At 35.5% G+C, this 20010-nt stretch overlaps 1 protein-coding gene across 1 annotated transcript in view; it reads right to left on the bottom strand.

The window, feature by feature from the left end:
• GLIS3 (GLIS family zinc finger 3) overlaps window positions 1–20010 on the bottom strand; it is a gene marked incomplete at both ends in the record, with an annotated part of 133012 nt that overhangs the window by 32114 nt on the left and 80888 nt on the right. Inside the window, 2 exons of the mRNA XM_083351242.1 lie at window positions 5730–5840; window positions 10866–11027. Of these exons, the coding sequence (XP_083207368.1) occupies window positions 5730–5840; window positions 10866–11027 (273 nt within the window). The remainder of the gene's footprint in view (window positions 1–5729; window positions 5841–10865; window positions 11028–20010) is intronic.

The following is a 20010-nucleotide window of genomic DNA, read 5'->3' as shown; positions in this document are numbered from 1 at the left end:
TGTTGTTGTTAGTGTCTTTTTTGTAATTTTATCAATGAAATGTGAAGTAGTTTTGAAAAAAGGCAATTAAAACTAAAAATGTTGCAAAGCTGATTTTGGACTCTGAAGAATCTATATTTTAAAAGAAGGAAATAATTTAAGAGTGGTGGTAAGACAAGTGAATTGAAGCATATCATTTTATATAGTGTATCATGCTGAAATTCTGTTATCTTTTCAAAAAAAATTACCTCACATCTTAAGAAAGGATGTTTTGTACTAATATTTAAAAAGTTTACAGGAGAAAAAGTGACTATTTTTCTGGAAAAGGAGCAGTAAAAAAACCCTTATAGTTGAGAAATTAAATACAAAGATTTAAAAAAAACCAAATATAAGTTGGAGGTCTGATTATGCCTGATTTTAGACATTATTGCATTTGATACTTATTATCAAACAGATTCTGATAAAGGATCAATCCAAGGACTTTACTTATAAACGTTTATACTTTCAAACTACCCAGGCAAACGTACATATGAAAGGCCAGTTGAGATATTTTAATGGAGAAAAAAATTCAATTCTCTTTTCTCTTGAATGCCTGGCTGTGAAAATAGTGTAAGATTTAGTAAGTAAATAAGAACTTATTACACCTTTGTGATACCCCAAACTTTCATTAAGGTAGACCCAAGACTGTATAATGATAGGATCAGCTTTGGATTGCATTATTTATACTTTATGTGGCTGCTTGGCTTTACTAACAAAAAAAGGAAAAAAAAAGGAAAAAAGGAAAGGATTCCGCTGACCGGGTTCCCCCAGCCTAGTGATCACCAGATGTACCGAGACTGTAATTCCCAGTCAGCATTTTTGAAAGTGACATGGATGCAACAGAAAACCATGTTTAAATGTGGCCTGATCATTTGTTTTCCTGCTTGCACACAGAGAGGAAGGAAGCAGCTGCATCTGAATCATGTTTCAGATATATCCACTTAATAAGCTGGGATTTGATCAACTAAATCAAGCTATAATAATCAGAGCTTTGTACAATCACTGAGCAATGAGTGGAGTCTGAGAGGGAAATCACATATTGTTCATTCATTTATGTTTAATTCCCCTCCTGCACAATGGAAAGGATGGTATGGTTTACTAAACAAAAGTAATAGGAAAGAGGACTGGTGCAGTTATAAATAATTGACAAGTTATACCTCTATAGAAGTCTAATTTTGTGAAAGAAAAATAGCTAAAATGGAAGGCTTTGTTTCTAGAAAATACCGTTTTTGATAGAGTCACCCCCAGGGCTGGCCCAAGGCATTTTACTGCCCAAGGTAAAGAATATTCTTCTCTTACTTAATGTGCAGAAATAGGACTATGTTTTATTTCAGCATCAGTGAAAGGACAGGGTGCCACTACTACAAACAACAGGCAAGCAATGGGCCATGTGGTGCTCATAACGTCAATATCAATAAATTCAATATTCTAAGCCTAAGGAAACACCTTTGCAGCCAGTTAGAATTAAACATTGTTATTTGTCTTTTTACATAGCTAAATTTATAATGTTGCTCTCATTTCAGATAAGAAATATTTTTTCTTTTAAAATTGTACAGAAATTTAAATAGGGAAATCTGGTGTATTGTTGGATCTCTCTAGACAATGATACCATTAAAAATATCCATTAAAATAAAAATTGACACCATTAATATTTATTTGTCTAGCAAACATTGATAAAAGCAAACTTTGAAATAAGTTCTGATATTTGTATAGAAAGCACAATTACTACACCACAAGATCATGGCAGGTACATATCTTGAAGAGCAGAGAGTGCAATTTATAAAGTTGACATATTTGAAAAGCTGCAATTTATCTTTCTTGAAATTAGATGTAGCAGCTTTCTCTGTTGTAATGTCATCCCAATGTAGGGGAACTAAAACTTATCAGTGATCTGGAAATTCCAGGAATTCTACTCCTAAAACAGCAGCAGAAATCAGAAAATTAACATATGATATAATATAAACTAATTAGAAATTACAGGTTTGATAACTTACAGTAGGAATGGGAGCAAACACAATTTCAAAATATGGGTGCCTTCTCAGAAGAAACGTATTACATGATGTCTAAGAATGAAAATCTGCTTTAAATGTTCATTACAAGAATATAAGAATATTTTCTGATTGGCCAAACCCACCAGGGCAACCATTTTGTGAGTGAGCCCACAAAATTATAAAATGTACCTATTTTTCCCAAAAGGCAGGTTTCTGCAATTAACAGTATATTCAGAATTGTTCTATTTTCATAGATTCAGATGACCTCATTTTAATAATATAAATTTCAACTTGATTAAATTATATCACAATTAAAATATGAAGCACCCATCGTAAATAATTATAATTATAAATAATTATATGGCTATTACAAACAATAGTGAAACCACTATGCCAGTGATGGCAAACTTTTTAGAGACTGAGTGCCCAAACTGCAACCCAAAATCCTGTTGGGTGCCTGGTGGGCGTGGCCCATTGCATGGGTGTGGCCCATTGTGTGGGCATGGCTGTGGTGGTAATGGCAGACTTGGTGGAACTAAAAAGTTCAATCAATCAATTCCAACTTTGCGAGATCTTTTTTTTCCCCCGTGAGAAGTTGAAATTGATTGATTGAACCTTTTTTTTTCTGCACATGGCGGTGGAGGCCTAAAGCGAAAAGGTTTTATAAAACCCAGCTGAGGGCCTGGGATGATGGTGTGTGTGCCCACAGAGAGGGCTCTGTGTGCCACCACAGCACTATGAAATCAAGAACTATACCAGCATAGATGAAAACTGGAAAGTCTCTCTTTTAATATTTAATCCATGTTGAACTTAAAAAAATAATTTTACCTTCCATTGACTCAAGCTGGATAAAAGTAAAAATGACAAATAAAATACCCACCTATTTTAATTTCGGTTGGGGAGGTAGTGGAATGAAGCAAAGGGAATAGATTAAAAAAATGCACAGATTTCAGGATTCAGGGCTTTGAGTTGAAACAAGCACCAAACTTAAGAGGGAAGGAGGAGATTTCACTCCTGAACTGGCCTTCTTGATCTAAAAAAAAAAAAGGCGAGGGGATATGTGTACATGCATAGGTGTTCATATCCGTTCTCTCTCTCTCTCTCTCTCTCTCTCTGTGTGTGTGTTTGTGTGTGTGTATGAAGTCAATTGCTTCTCAGTGTCAGTTGCGTTAAGCAAGTATATCTGATATTAGCAAGGTTATGATAAACCTTTGATATCATAGAGCTGGAAGAGGTCATTGAGGCCATGGGATCAACTTGTTGCTCAATGCATTCTTCACATCAAGTGGAGGAGTATTGGCCATCTCCTTTGGAATTTGGTTCCACATCAAGAAAATGCCTTTGTTGTTAAGAATCTTAATTTAAGGCCACTGTTGTACGACCTGCGCTCCGATGACAGAGAACAACAGCTTTTTGGCTTCATTCTGTATGTCATTTGTTGAGGTAATTATAAAATGCTATCTTCCTCAAACCTTTCAAGTTCTTTGCAAAACAATTTCCCTAGGTTGACTTTCATCCATCCAGGCAGTGTAGGACTGGGAGACTCAGGTCTTCTCCCACCCTCAATCATGAAAGCTCAATGGGAGACTTTAGGCCCAGTCATTCTCTCTCCGCTCAGTCTGTCTCATGCAGTTCTTCAGGCAATAAAATAAAGGAAGATCCACATACAAACAAATCACCTTATACTATAATAATAGTGCCACTGTTGGAGGGCAAATTTTTATCGTCTACAGACCTGGATTCAGGTTGCAGGTTATCTTGTTCAAGACCTGTTAGAATCGGGTTCGCCTGAGATGAAGAATATAGGCATTTGTAGTGCATGCCACAAGCTGCCCCCCTTTAGTGCAAGATCACAATACACTACAAAAGAGAATGCAATGCTGATGCTTTTAACTAGACCAACAGACATAGACATAGACATGATGCTGACCAAGGAGAAATCAACTGCTGGCAATCCTTCGAATAAGCTTGCATCCTATTTACATCATTTATTTTTTCTCATAGCATCTAATTATAAAACTGGAATAAATGGTTAACCCTCCTGAAAAGCCTCTTAGATGCATCCATAGGGAAGACACATTACCTGCAAAAACAAAGTTCATTAGCTTTCCTATAATCTCCTTGGATAGGGTATGCATTCATTGTACTAGTCTTAAGTATGCGTGGCATGTGGTGTTCATTCTACATTTCTACTAAAGGCTCAGCTGAATTCCCAGAAGGAAGAGCAAAATGCTATAATGATTCACTAGGATACTGGCAATATCAGCGTAACCACATGCTGACACAATTACTGAAAATCATTTCACTGGAATCTATAGCTGTGTTTATCATTAAGGTCTTGCCAAGATTTCGTGAAGTAAGAACATGGGTTTTGTCATATATCCTTGAATTTCTAATATGTTCATGGCATTTTGAAGGACAAGCTATATCTTAAGAGAGAAAATAATGTCATTTTATGGGCAAAGGGAAGGTTAAGAAAGCGGATTAGAGGCAGTCAAGCAGGATATATTAAACAAATCCATGACTAACTGGGTGTAACAGCAAAGGATCTCATTCTGTTCAGCTGAATGGTTCCCTAGGGCTGGATCTATTACTTCTTTGAGCTTTTTATCACCTTGGAATTTTTAAGGTTTGTTTTTTTTATGAATTCCCATTTTTGGGAAAAAAACAACCTTTTTATTAAGTCAATTTTGTTCTTTAATTAAAGACATAACTTTTTTTCTGACTTTCATTATTCCTTACATTTATTATACAAGAAAATATTTCAAAGAATGAAGCATGAAGTAAATGTCATTTTTAAGATTTTGTTAAGTATACTGTAACATTAATATTACACATTATAACTTCCAAGATATTTTCACGCTCTTTTGATTACTAACATGAATCTTTTTTTCTTTTTGTTCAGCAAATATATTCTGTCAGCTGAAAGATTAAAAGAATGCAAAAGCAGAACAAGAACGAAGTCACATTATCATAAATAATTGAAGCTAAACTGAGTCTTCTATCCCATCCCATTTCATTCTTTGATGGACTGAGAGGCTACAGAATAGTAAAAAAAAACTAACATGAGCCTGTAGGGAAAACAATATGCAATATATAGAGCAGAACCACATGTCTAAAGCAATAATAAATAACTATTTAGACATAAGAGATGCATTGTTTTATAGTCATAGGAAAGAACTGGAAGCCAATGTTGAAGAGGTTTGTCGCGGATTTCTTTTGAAATGAAATGGTATGATGGAATCTGATGTGGCAAAAACAATTGCTTAATTCATGGAGTCTGCCAATGTCTCTTCAAATATTGACTCAAAAATTATATAAAATGTATATCTTTAGGACAGATGAGTACAAAAGTTATACATACAAGAATGTGTGTATTTGAGGAAATAGTATACAAGATATTATTTATATATAGACACACACACACACACACTTATGTACACAGAGACATACACATATAGTAGGAAAAGTTGTAAATGGACAATGTTAGATTTTTGGGGTGTTTTAATTGTAAAATGATGCAAAAGTTTTCCACTTACAACATACTAATGCATGCAGGCTAGAAACTATTCTGCTAGAATGTACGTTCTCTATTCATTTTTTTTTATCAGTGTGCAAACGAAAACTGTTTCTGTTGATGGCCATGTTATTACAGGTGCTTTTCATATGACTTTTAGAGCTGCACATGATTCACTTGGCAGAGAAGTCTATGAAGGTTACCTTTTTTCTGGCCTGCAAATCTTTAGAAGAGTGGGCCTTTACATGTTTTCTTAGAGAACTTGGATCTGTGTATCGTTTGGTGCAGCCAGGAATCTGACAAGCATAAGGTTTCTACAAAATGAAAAGAAATAACAAGTTACAATGTTGTACATTTTGAAATGGCAATACTGCAAATATCACTCATAAAACCAGAAAAAGAAAGACCATGAAGATTCTGGTACAGAAAAAGATAGCTAGAATGAAAGAGAATGAACATTTTTAATTTTATATGTTATATTTCTAATGTTATATTTTAACAGTGAGAGACAGAATAACAACAAAAAAGCCAGAAAAACTCATTTCAATAAAGTTACAAACTGATTTGCATCTTAATGAGTGAAATATGTGTTTGACCCCTTCGCAAATCATGACTTAGTACTTGGTGCAAAACCCTTGCTGGCAATCACAGAGGTCAGACGTTTCTTGTAGTTGGCCACCAGGTTTGCACACATCTCAGGAGGGATTTTGTCCCACTCCTCTTTGCAGATCCTCTCCAAGTCATTTAAGGCTGATGTTGACCACTTGAACCTTCAGCTCCCTCTACAGATTTTCTATGGGATTAAGGTCTGGAGATTGGCTAGGCCACTCCAGGACCTTAATGTGCTTTTCTTGAGCCACTCCTTTGTTGCCTTGGCCATGTGTTTTGGGTCATTGTCATGCTAAAATACCCATCCATAATCCATTTTCAATGCCCTGGCTGAGGGAAAGGAAATTCTCACCCAAGATTTGACAGTACATGGCCCCATCCATCGTCCCCTGAGCAGAAACACACTCCCAAAGCATAATGTTTCCACTTCCATGTTTGACAGTGGGGATGGTGTTCTTGTGGTCATAGGCAGCATTCCTTCTCCTCCAAACAGTGAGTTTAGTTGATGCCAAAGAGCTCGATTTTGGTCTCATCTGACCGTAAGACTTTCACCCAGTTCTCCTCTGAATCACTCAGATATTCATTGGCAAACTTCAGATGGGCCTGTACATGTGCTTTCTTGAGCAGGGGGAACTTGTGGGCACTGCACGGCATAGTGTATTACCTTCAAGGCGTAGTGTATTACCAATTGTTTTCTTAGTAACTATGGTCCCAGCTGCCTTGAGATCATTGACAAGATCCTCCCATGTCTGGGCTGATTCCTCACTGTTCTCATGATCACTGAAACTCCACAAGGTGAGATCTTGCATGGAGCCCCAGACGAAGGGAGATTGACAGTTATTTTGGGTTTCTTCCATTTGCAAATAATCGCACCAACTGTTGTCACCTTCTCACCCAGCTGCTTGGCGATGGTCTTGTAGCCCATTCCAGCCTTATGTAGGTCTATAATCTTGTCCCTAATATCCTTGGACAGCTCTTTGGTCTTGGCCATGGTGGAGAGTTTGGAATCTGATTGATTGATTGATTGCCTCTGTGGATAGATGTCTTTTATACTTTAAGAGAGTGCTCCTAATCTCAGCTCATTACCTGTATAAAAGACACGTGGGAACCAGAAATATTGCTAATTGGTAGGGGATCAAATACTTATTTCACTCATTAAAATGCAAATCAATTTATAACTTTTTTGAAATGAATTTTTCTGGGGTTTTTTGTTGTTATTCTGTCTCTCACTGTTAAAATAAACCTACCATTAAAATTATAGACTGATCATTTCTTTGTCAGTGGGCAAACGTACAAAATCAGCAGGGGATCAAATACTTTTTTCCCTCACTGAAAGCTCAATTCAAAACTTTTATTCACATATTCCTTCACTATGGAAAACCCATAGTCCTAACATTACACATGCTGATTCATTTCTTGGGACAAGAGCTATATGTGCAGCTAAATTCTGCACCAATTGAAAAATATTCCAAATCCCATGGAAGATTTCATAGCTGCAGCTCCAGGTCCAAAGGTTTTATTCCTGATGATTTCCAGGAAGCCTACAGAATATGGGATAATTTGAAAGTGCTTAACTTCTGAGCAATAGCAATAGCACTTACATATCATTTCATAGTGTTTTACAGCCCTCTCTAAGTAGGTTTACAGAGTCAGCATATTGCCCTAATAATTTGTGTTCTCATTTTACTGACTTCAGAAGGATGGAAGACTGGTCAGCCTGCAATACTGCATTCTAACCACTACACTGCCATGGCTCATATAATCATGCTTGCATTTTGGGGAAATGGATGAGTAAAATTTTTGAGGCAGGTTATTATGTAGTATTTATATATAAACAAAGTTCAGTATGGTTGAGTAAAGATAAACCTTCTACAGGACCATGTACCAGTGGAATAAATATGCCATCCGTGGAAAAAAGGCAGAGGCAGAAAAGACTTATTTTACATTTAGCAGGGTCTTTAGTTCTGGTCAAAATGTGGTTGTCAGAATGGTTGTCTCATTGGCAACCGCCAACAGTGTGACTGAATTTATGGCCTGTTTTATGGGAATTGTGTGCAATGCATATAAAAGCCAGGTAGAGTTTCAGTTGCACTGTGGCATCCATCATTTTAGCTTTTATAACCAACCATACCGACATGCATTTTACATATTGATCAAATAAATTTTCTGCCATCTCTACTTGTACTTACAATGATGCATCCCTCATATAAAACTTTAGTTTAGTCAGAAAATGTATTTCTTTAGAAGTTGAGGTAAAGAAGTTGTAGTAAAAGTCCCAGACATAGAGATACAGAGGAAACCTGCTTCAGAAAGAGAGAATGAAGGGGAAAGGTTAGTCTGGGGTATGGCAGGCAAGGAAGAAATGAAGCACAAATGCTACATGCTAAAGCTTAAATATATTAAAAGTCATATAACAATTTTTCCAGAAAGTATAAAAACTTTTTTGAAATATCCATGCACTAATTAAAACATCATGGCTATGAACAATCTCTTTGGGGGGGGGGAATGAAAAAGTCAACATTTCTTATTTGTTTTTTAAGAACATATCCCATTTTTAACGTTTAATTTCTAAGAGTTGTTTCTATCGTCCCAATTGTCTTCATGGGTAACATTCCCTGTATCCTTGGTTTACGATGTTGTTCAGGGTTTTTTTCCCCTGTGGACCAGACACTTCCTGTTGATTTTTAGGTCCGATATATGTACTCACAGCGCATATATGTCTCATAACATAATATATAGAATACATGTTCTTCCTGTAATTGCAAATGATGGCACATCTGTTTTCCTCAAAGGAAAGCTCAGCTGAAGGCTAAATCAAAGCCCAGCTAAACGTATCTTCAACCTTTTCTTTTTTACTGCAACTTTCTAGTATTACTTTCCCAAAAATATACTTGTATAGCTTTTGCAAAAAAAGCAGCACTAGCAACATCACAGCCAGCTCTAATTTGGTCCATTCAGAGAGCCCATGTTATGGTTCCCAAATGAAGATTTCAACACTAATGCAAATGTGCTCCCAGCTGTGTATCTCATAGGTACGGCATGAAGCAACATACTCAGATAGGTTTTGGCATGAAATATACACCTCAAGTTATAAGATTGAACCTAAAGGGGGGCTATGCTACAATTATTTGGTGCATCTGAAATAATTTTGGGGATTTCAAAATCGAGCATACATATATAACTCTCATTGTTTCCCTATTTACTCTTGTATTATAGAAATTCCCAAATATTTTGAGTATATATGAGCGCTGTATGAAACCATTTCAAGAACTGCTTTTGAAGTGTTGATGTGTTGTGACCTAATAAAGGTTCTCTACAGTTGCATCATTTGAGCCAGTTTGGTCTAGCATTTTTTTTATTTTTATTTTTATTATTATTATTATTATTATTATTATTATTATTATTATTATTATTATTATTATTATTATTATTATTATTTGAATTTCTAAGATGCCAGCCTAGAAAGTGGGAGACTGTGAGTTCAAGTCCTGCCTTAGCCATGAAAGCCAGCTGGATGTCTTTGGGCCAGTCAATCTCTTGCAGCCCAGCTCATCTCACAGCGCTGTAGTTGTGGGGAAAATAGAGAAAGATATCTTGAGTATGTTCACCACCTTGGGTTATTTGTAAAAATAATACAAACAAATAATACAAGCAAACAAATAAATGTGTATGCTTAAAGGAAGATCCTTTGTTCAGGACTATTTCCATTTTGCTTCAGGAATAATCTCAACAGAAGTGTCTTCTGTGCAGGCACATTTACGTTCAAATATCATTGGGAGTATCCTTATGACAGCATCAGGCTATCTACAGGACACAATGCTCAATGTTTCAAGGCGTTGGGTTCAGATGGGTGCTTTTATTGTTTTATGAACTACATGCCTGTAAATGCCCATCTATCTTTCCCCTAAACATAAGAGCATAATTTATTTTCTGTATCAGGACCCATGGTCTTCAGTCTCAATTTTGCACCACCTCTGGCATGGTATGTATGAGAAGAAGCACTATATCATATTTATTTATTTATTTAATAACTGTACAGTAATATACTGTAGCCTCTGTTTCTTCATTCAGATCTACTCCTCTTAAGTTTTCTGCATATCTCTTTAGGCAATCAAAACATGCCCTATGTGGAGCTTAGAAGCAGGAGTATCTGGATGCCCTAATGCAGTCTTTTTCACCTGGGGTTCCATGTACTCAAGACTTCTGTGAGAAATTGTGAGGGGTTCTGCGAGAGATTGTGAAAAAACTTTTTTATATGTTTAATGTATCATGAGCAGCAGATATAACATTTTTATGCAGCCATTTCCTGGGACCTGAAAATTATTTCAAAGGTTCCTCAAGGGGGGGGGGGAGGTTGGGAAAGGCTACCTTAATGTGATATATGGAAAGCTTTGTTTAAAGGCTGATGGATTTGTGAAAGAGAAATGGGTGAGCGAACTGGAGAACACTGCCCTATATCACAACAAAACTAATTTGCATCTTATAGAATAAAAATGCTGTATATAGTAGGCAGCCTGAGCCTCTTAGACTTATAAAAAGAAAGGTCTGTCACAATGATCTCTTTTCTTATAACAAGAACTGAATTTCAAAGCAACCTGAATAACATGTGCAAACATCCTTCTACCGTGGTTCCACTGTAAGTCCCCATTCTATGTGCACTTAATAAACAATGTCTGCAAGACATCAGTCAGGATAGCAAAATATTATCTAAAATCACATTCTTCCCTTACAGTGTCCAGGTGCGTCCTCTGATGCTTGGCTCGGTCACTGGAATTACTGAATGCTTTATGACAGCCTTGATGCTGGCAAAGGTAGGGTTTTTCTCCAGTGTGGCTCCTTAAGTGAATCTTCAGATTTTCTAGTCTAGAAAAGGCCTTCTTGCAGCCTTCGAACTGGGAAACAAAATAATATTTCTAAGATTAAAGGAAGTGATTTCCCCCCTCATTTTTGCACACAAGCTGCCTACTGTATGTATTCATGTTAACTGCTTAAAAGTTAGTATTTAACCATTGCAGATGTTTATTAATGCATGTCATAAAGAGAAGTCTACTGTCCCTGCTTCTGCAAATTAATGGATTCATCCATGTTTCTGAAAAGAGCAGATATAAATGCTTTAAATGTGCATGATCACTCCTAATTTCTCCACCTACAGTAATTTACTGAGTATCAACATGGGGCATATAAGTGCTGGATTTTCAGACAAATTCTTAAGGAGTATACTAGAGTCAGTTTTAGATGTGGTCAAACAACACAGAAAGTCATTAACAATACAATTATATATCTTTTTTCAGAAATAATTGAGTTAATTAGGACTTACTCTCAGATAATTCAGCCAATTTACATCTCTGTGCCTATATAACTATCACATACTGCAGCATAGGATACAATTGTAACCTAAAAAATGAAGCAAAATAGAAATCTAACATGGCCTAATTGTTTGTATAAAAGTAAGATTATGCTTTAGCACCCATACATCTGCCTAAAAATTTTATACATTAACGGTGCACTTAATACTACATATTTCTTTTCTGTGTAGAACCAAAAAATTCTCCCTTTATCCTTCCCCTCAATGCTGAATATTTTTTTGGAATAAGTTCCTTTCCATAAGCATCTGCTACTAAATCCATGACAAGGGGTATTGGAGCATTTTCAAAAATATCATAATAGAGAAAAAGATTAGAATCATGCTTTCTGAACATAACATGAAAAGTTTCATTTGATAAATGGGTTTAAACTAAACTTAAGCTTAGTTTGTTTATACCTTACAGAGCTATAATTAGACGAAGCAAGAAACTAAGTTTTCTTCAGTCACATTTTCAAACTGAAATGTTAATAACTTATGAGTTATTATATATAGGTTTGAAGATCAAGTAACAACTTTTTCTGCAATTCATCATTTTAATACATGTCAACTTTTTGCTGTTTTTAAGCCTATTGGAGAGAAGTAAACCTGAGCCATTTGGCTTTATGGAAGTATTAACATATGATAATAATATTCATCATCATCATAATCTTTAAAATGTTTTCCTAATTATTATTTTGTATTTGGTATTGTATATCCAAACTTAAGCTGTAATCTAACTCAGAAAGGCAATTGTTGGACCACTACATTTTATTGTTCTTGTCAGTAAAAGTCAAATGGTGTGAGAAATATATTTAAATATAGAACCCTAAGTTACTATGTTAATTTAAATTGAAAAGTTTTGCATATATAGAGAAGCTATGCAAACAGTTGTATATTCATAATAAAATCAATGAGAGTTTTGTTTTGTTTTCCTCTTAGATTTGTTGCAAGTTTTCATAAATCTCCCATTTCAGTTACTACTGGATATTATTTCATTTAGAAAAAATAATCCATAAATACCTTTTCTTAACTGAGGGAAATATAATTTATTTGTATTGTGCACAATGTTTTATTCTGACTCCTTCCTTTCTCACCAAATGCCTCTGCAGAGGATTCCGTTTATAGTAGTTGACCCCTTTGGGGGAAGAACTTAACCCTTTGTATAACTGACTAAAACCAGAGCAGTGCAAGCAGATTAAGGCTGACTTTATTTCATTTCTGATCCTCTCTTATTCGTCACTGATTAACTGAGCTCACTTAGTTCTTTCAAACAGCACCATTTTTGAATTTTTCTACAAGCCTTTCATAAACACAAATCAGAAAGATTTTATACATACATACATACAGTACCTCTCTCTCTCTCTCTCTCTCTCTCTCACACACACACACACACACACACACACACACACACACACAGAGAGAGAGAGAGAGAGAGAGAGAGAGAGAGAGAGAGTGAGAGAGAGCAAACACTAGTTCATCAGGAGTGAAAAAAGATAAAGACATGCATGCAAAGGAATGTAGACATGCTCTATGGAATTGCCCTGATCCACCATCCTCAGAAAAGCCAATTGTAAAAAAACATACAAAATTTTGAGAGTCAGTTTATCCACAAGTATATACAGTACCAAGTAACAAATACTGTATATTACTATATATTACTATAAAGCACCATTGAGAAGTTTTAAATGAGAAGCAATATATAAAATCAATCAATCAATCAATAACACAGTATAATGTTGCTCAGGTAATTTAACATGTGCATTTAAAACTTTCCCCACTGCTTCATGAAAATAATCAAAATACTGCTTATATTCATCTGTTATATTCATCTAATAGCAATATCATAATTTTAAGGTACTCATGTTTTTAAAGAGAAATCCTCAAAATGAAGGGAGGCATCTTTAATGATAAAGCAAATCTAATAATAATAATAATAATAATAATAATAATAATAATAATAATAATAATAATAATAATAATAATAATAATAAAATAATAATATAATAATAATAATAATAATAATAATAATAATAATAATAATATAATAATAAAATAATAATAATAATAATAATAATAATAATAATAATAATAATAATAATAATAATAATAATAATAATAATATAAAGTTGGAAGGGACCTTGGAGGTCATCTAGTCCAACCCCCTGCTCAGGCAGGAAACCCTATACCATTTCAGGCAAATGGCTGTCCAGTCTCTTCTTAAAAACCTCCAGTTTTGGAGCATTCACCACCTCTGGAGGCAGGTTGTTCCACTGGTTAATTGTTCTAACTGTCAGGAAGTTTCTCCTTAGTTCTAGGTTGCTTCTCTCCTTGACTAGTTTCCATCCGTTGCTTCTTGTCCTGCTTTCAGGTGCTTTGGAGAATAGCTTGACTCCCTCTTCTTCGTGGCAGCCCCTGAGATATTGGAACACTGCTATCATGTCACCCCTCACCCTTCTCTTCATTAAACTACACATACCCAGTTCCAGCAACCGTTCCCTATATGTTTTAGCCTCCAGCCCCCTAATCATCTTGGTTGCTCTTCTCTGTACCCTTTCTAGAGTCTCGACATCTTTTTTACATCGTGGTGACCAAAACTGGATGCAGTATTCCAGGTGTGGCTTTACCAAAGCATTGTAAAGTTGTATTAGTACTTCACGTGATCTTGATTCTATCCCTCTGTTAATGCAGCCTAGCACTGTGTTGGCTTTTTTGGCAGCTGCAGCACACTGCTGGCTCATATTGAAGTGATTGTCTACTAGGACTCCGAGATCCCTCTCACAGTTACTACTATTGAGCAAGGTACCACCTATACTATACCTGTGCATTTGATTTTTCCTGCCTAAATGTAGAACCTTACTTTTTTCACCATTGAATTTCATTTTGTTAGATAGTGCCCAGTGTTTGAGTCTGTGCAGATCCTTCTGTATCTTAAGCCTATCTTCTGGAGTATTGGCTATTCCTGCCAGCTTGGTGTCGTCTGCAAATTTGATGAGTTCCCCATCTATCAACTCATCCAAATCATTAATGAAGATATTGAAGAGCACTGGGCCCAGAACAGAGCCCTGGGGCACCCCACTACACACTTCCTTCCATGTAGATGCGGTTCCATTGAGGACCACACGCTGAGTACGGCCTGTCAGCCAGCTACGAATCCATCTGGTGGTAATGCTATCTAACCCACATTTTTCTATCTTATCAAGTAGTAGGTTGTGATCTACTTTATCAAATGCCTTACTGAAGTCCAAGTAAATTATATCTTGTGTACATTAATATTTAAATACAAGATATTGGGCTCTGTTTTATTCAGAATGCAATTCCCTAACAGTCTAAAATTCATTCCCAGTGGAATGTCTTAAACATAAGTATTATCCTCAAAATGTTGGCTGGACAATCTCAGTCAAGAGAGATAGGATTTGAATTAATTAAAGCTGTAATCATTATGAATATTTACCAGGAAAAAAAGATACAGCTTAACTGTAGATAAGAACATTTAGTCAGGTTTTTATCTCTGCAATTGCACTCATAAGCTAATTTACCTTTCAGAACAACAAGATTCACATCTGCTTTTGCATAAACCTAAAGAGAATTGTCCAGATTATACCTCATTTGCACTATATAAGCCTACATAAATGATAAATACATACACAAACAGACCTATATTTTATGCTTCTAGATTGCTCATCTCCCTCAAAGAGGGGCTCTGGGCAGTGTACAGCATAATCAATATACAAAACAGCATATATTCTGGCTTGTAAAAATAATTATCAAACTAACCTGTTTAGAACTGGGCTTCAATGAAACTTTGCAAATACAGTCTTAATTGACTTAGCTGTTGTTTCTGTGAAGATAATTAATATTACAGCAAATTTCTTGGAAAAGAATATTTCTGTATATATCAGCTGCTAATAATTTCAAATCCATATGGAGCAATCAAAAGGAAAAGAGAACTTGGAAATTAGCTCTTTAGAAAATAGCTTACTAGGAAAAATTAGCTTTGTATTTTTTTCCCCTATTCTGTACCTTGGTTTTGGTCTCATTTTTATTTAGAGTTAATATTATTGGCATAAGCTTCTAATGATATCCACCTGAAGATGATATGCTACCCCAAAGACTCATTATGTTCAACATTCAACATTTCATGCAGATACTCATCCTAACACTCTTACATGGGAATAAATCTCACTGATCTCAAGGGGTTTGGAGCAAGCTCTTTTGCATATCTGATCTTACTGTTATTCAATCACTTCTGACTGTTTGTGAACTTGACAAACAGTATTATGCAAGGATAGTCTGTCAGTAACTGCTTCTTTGAACTCATGCTTGTGTTAAGCTCATGCTTGTGTCATCAGTGTAGTGATTACATCTAGCCCATTTGTCTTCGTTTGATCTCGTTCTGATTGCCTCTGATTTTTCCAAGCATGTGGGAAATGATCCCTGCTTTCTTTATTATACGTTCAAAGTACTAAAGCTTTAGCTTTGGCTTCATTGTCAGTGCTCCATTGATTAGTCTGATTTTAGCTTATCTAGTATTATGCGTCCTGTTTGCAGTCCAAAGTATTCTCAGCAATTTTCTCCACAACCACAATTCATATTTAAAAAGACCAGTCTTTCTGATGAAACTGTTTTCACAATTCTATGCTATAACATATAATAGCTCTATAAAGCCCGATAAAGCATGGGGCCTGGCTACTTATGAAACCAACTTCATCCCCATCACAAGAGCTCTCATGTTCGATCAGGCAGGAAAGGTATGCTGCAGACCCCATCAGTCAAAGAATTTCAACTGGAGGGGTCTAGGAAGACAGCTTTTTCTGCCACTGCCACCACATTATGGAACATCCTTTCCCCAGAGGTGAGGCAGACCCCTACCCCACTGTCCCAGTCTTCCATAAAGGGTCAAAATTTAGCTCTGCAGCCTTGCATGGGGGGCGGGGAGACAAGGGACCAGGCAATTCTCGGGCTGGTTGGTCTTCCCTCTGTCTTTATTGGACAATGTTAAATGGTCATCTTAGAATTTATTTCTTTGAAATTTTATAATGTTATAATCTCACAATTTTAAAGTATTTAATCCTAAGTTATTTTTAATATTCCAATGTTAACTTTAATATTCCAATGCTGGTGTGTGTGTGTGTGTGTGTGTGTGTGTGTGTGTGTATAAATAGAGAGAGAGAAGAAGATGGCGATAACTAGGAGTCATTACTCAAGTGACCAAGAGAAAAACAAAATCTAAAACAAATAAAAAGTATGTGAAAGCAGCTCAGACAGATACTTCCTTAATAGATATGTGTATAAGGGGAGGAGATACAGCACAATCAGACTTGCAAGGTTTTGTTATACTCACACTCATTAAAAAATAGTCTTAGCTTACTTCCATATAGTTTCTGGTTGCTTTGTACTTAAGATATGTTTTTCCCTTTGTCACTTTGGTAATAGATCTTGCCTATATCAGTCAAAGGCATCTTCCTTACTCTCTGCAATAATACTATCCCTCAGAACAAGTAAAATTAGCTGTATCTGTGCTGGGATGTAACTAATTTAAAAATACTGGGAGAATTAGATGGTCCTGGAGAAATTTGGCTCTAGGCTATTTTATTTATTTATTACTTATCTGATTCATATAGCAACTCATCTCACATGACAAACTGTAGGCAACTGACAATAGAAGATAAAATACCTAATATAAAATTAAAAACACATAGGACCCAAACAACTTAAAAACAACCATCAGCAAATCCAAGAGAAGAACTCTAGCGCAGTCTCAGGCACAAACATCTGAGTCCCTTTCAAGGATTTGTGAAAAGCTAGCAAGGTTGGTGCAAGTTTATCAGCACCCAAAAGCAATGGAAGCCAATGAGGATTGAAAGCAATGGTGTTCCATGTGTCAAGTAACCCATGGCATTGACTGCCTACACTATTGCATTCTGCACCAACTGAAGCTTCCAAATACTCTGCAAGGACAACCCCATGTAGAGTATGCTATAAATTGTTATGTACAAGCATAAGCTTTGGGTTGGTAGGTAGTGAACTACCAATGAAGATTTGTCTGTGAAGTTCTCAAAATAGAACATTCACCATCTCCGATGCCATCTCCAGGGCCACCTTCAATCCCTCAAATATCTTTAAGGGTCATAGCTAACAATCACAAGCTAAAAGGACATTGTGGTGTTTGATGTGAGGTAAAATCTAAACAATACAGTTTGTATTATGATGTTACAATACAGTTTATCATTTTCTGTCCTCCTTGAATATTCTTGTTTAAAAGCTGAAGCACTGTCATTATTGTTGCAATCTGCACTATTTTGGTGAACTTTATTTTAATCTGCAGTCCTGTGCACATTTGAAATGTTGTCTCATGAAAAGCAATAGGAATTTCTTGTAGGTACTCAGGCAGAGTGCATTATATTTAAAAATGAAACTATTATTGTTTAGTAAAAAAAAGCAAGGAAAGGAAAACAGCAATTTCTCCTCTTTGATCACTTAATAACACAGCCTTTTAAAAAGAACTAAAATGCATTGAAATCTCTATAAACATGCTCTTTACGACCAAAAGCATCATTTACCTAATGGAAGAGACAGTCCTTAAAATAAATGGTTATGTTTTAATGTCTTCAATATGTTTAGATAAATTAACACTGATTTTAATTACAACTTGAAGAGTTCTTACTAAAATGAAACATTGGGTTTAATGTAATTGGCTGTTATTTATTCTCAGTGACATTGGTTTTAAATGACTGGCATAGAAAATCAGAGTGTGAACAGATAGAAATATCTCCACTAAAATGAAATCTGTCTATTCAGACAGGAGAAGACTGGCTTAGAAACTTCACTAAATAAATTAGCAACCAAGTACAGTCTTGTGCTTTTATGTATCTTCATTTTTGCAGTTAAAAAAATAAAAACAGATATGCCAATGATAGGTTTGAACTTCACATGAACAGGAGCATTTAATTTATAGAAGGGAAACTTAACTAAAACGGCATAGGTTATAGTACTATGGTAATGTAAGAAATGCATAGATTTTCCCTAACACTATGTTACTTCACATGTGGGCTTTCTACTGCTTTTCCACTCTGGGAAAAGGAAAATCATTATTTGACCCAGCTAGATTTATATTCCACCTGCCTTGGTGGAGCAGTGGGCTAATGCCTCCTTAAGTAACACCAGCTGCCTGCAATTAGTGCAGGTTCGCATCCCACCAGGCTCAAGGTTGACTCAGCCTTCCATGCTTCCGAGGTAGGTAAAATGAGGACCCAGATTGTTGGGGGCAATAAGCTGACTTTGTAATAATGCCGCTTGGGGGTGTGTGTGAAAGCCCTAATAAGCAGGCATATACATAGAATGAAGGCTACTGCTAAGCTTGTAAGCCGCCCTGAGTCTTCGGAGAAGGGCGGGATATAAATGGAATTAAAATAAAATAAAATAAATAAATAATCGTGTTAATTTAACCTCTGCTTCTTCATTCCATTCCATTCCATTCCATTCCCCTAAGTCTATCTATCTCAGTTTAGGCAATCAAACCATGTCCTATGTAGGACTCTGCTCTTAGCTGAAATGCCATGAATTTTCAGGAGGAAAGAACATTTGGATTCTTTAATGTGACATATGGAAAGGCCTTGTTTAGATTGATCGGTTTGTGAAAAGGAGGAAAGCTTGGAAAAAAACAGTGCATTGACATTGGAGGATTATGGGAGTATTGCTAAGTACAAAACAAAACTAGCTCTATCTTATAACACAAAAATACACAATAGGCAGACTGAGCCTGAGTTATAAGAGAAAATAAGATAGTAGAGAAATTTAACTGGGAGCTGTATGGTAATCTGACAAAATTGTACTCTTATTTATCACACAACTCATTTGAACTATTCGGTTCTGATCTATTCCTTGACTGTTTAAAATGTTTTACTTGTCCTTAATATTATACATAATACTGCTCTAGCATCAGGAAGAGAATAGACAGGGAACATTGGTTCTCCATGAATACAAATTCTGCAGTGTCCCTCAAAGTTTAAGAGGTATTAAAAAAACAGTTTATTTTGATACAAGTTAACAAACAAATTCTTAGATTAGTAATTATATTTTCTCCAAGATTACCAGAATTGGGCACCATAGAGATCATGAGCTATTTTTCAAGATGATTTTTACTATCAATATTAAAAAAATAATATTTTACTTTTAACTTAAAATTTTACTGACAAAGCATATGCCTAAAAAATGAAACAATGCAAAGTAAAAAAAAATGTGGGGTTTGTGTGGAAAAGGCATTTAAATCACTGAAGACTGAATGAATGAAACAAATGAATAAATAAATCCACCAAAATTAATACAATTCAAATTTTGAAATTTAAAATTTTGAGATTTCCCCTTATTTTTTACATTATCAATATTATAGCATTATACAAATTATTACAATTTAATTTTTAAGCAATTAATTAAAGCTAGAGAATACAGAATCTTATTTTCCAATCTTGCCTCAGAGCTAGTTCAAATACAGAGCTGATAAATTTCATTTTGTCAGCCTTTAATATCCGATA

Source organism: Vipera ursinii, assembly GCF_947247035.1.
Source record: "Vipera ursinii genome assembly, chromosome: 2".
In the NCBI taxonomy this organism is placed as follows: domain Eukaryota; kingdom Metazoa; phylum Chordata; class Lepidosauria; order Squamata; family Viperidae; genus Vipera; species Vipera ursinii.
This window is presented reverse-complemented; position numbering and strand designations above follow the sequence as displayed.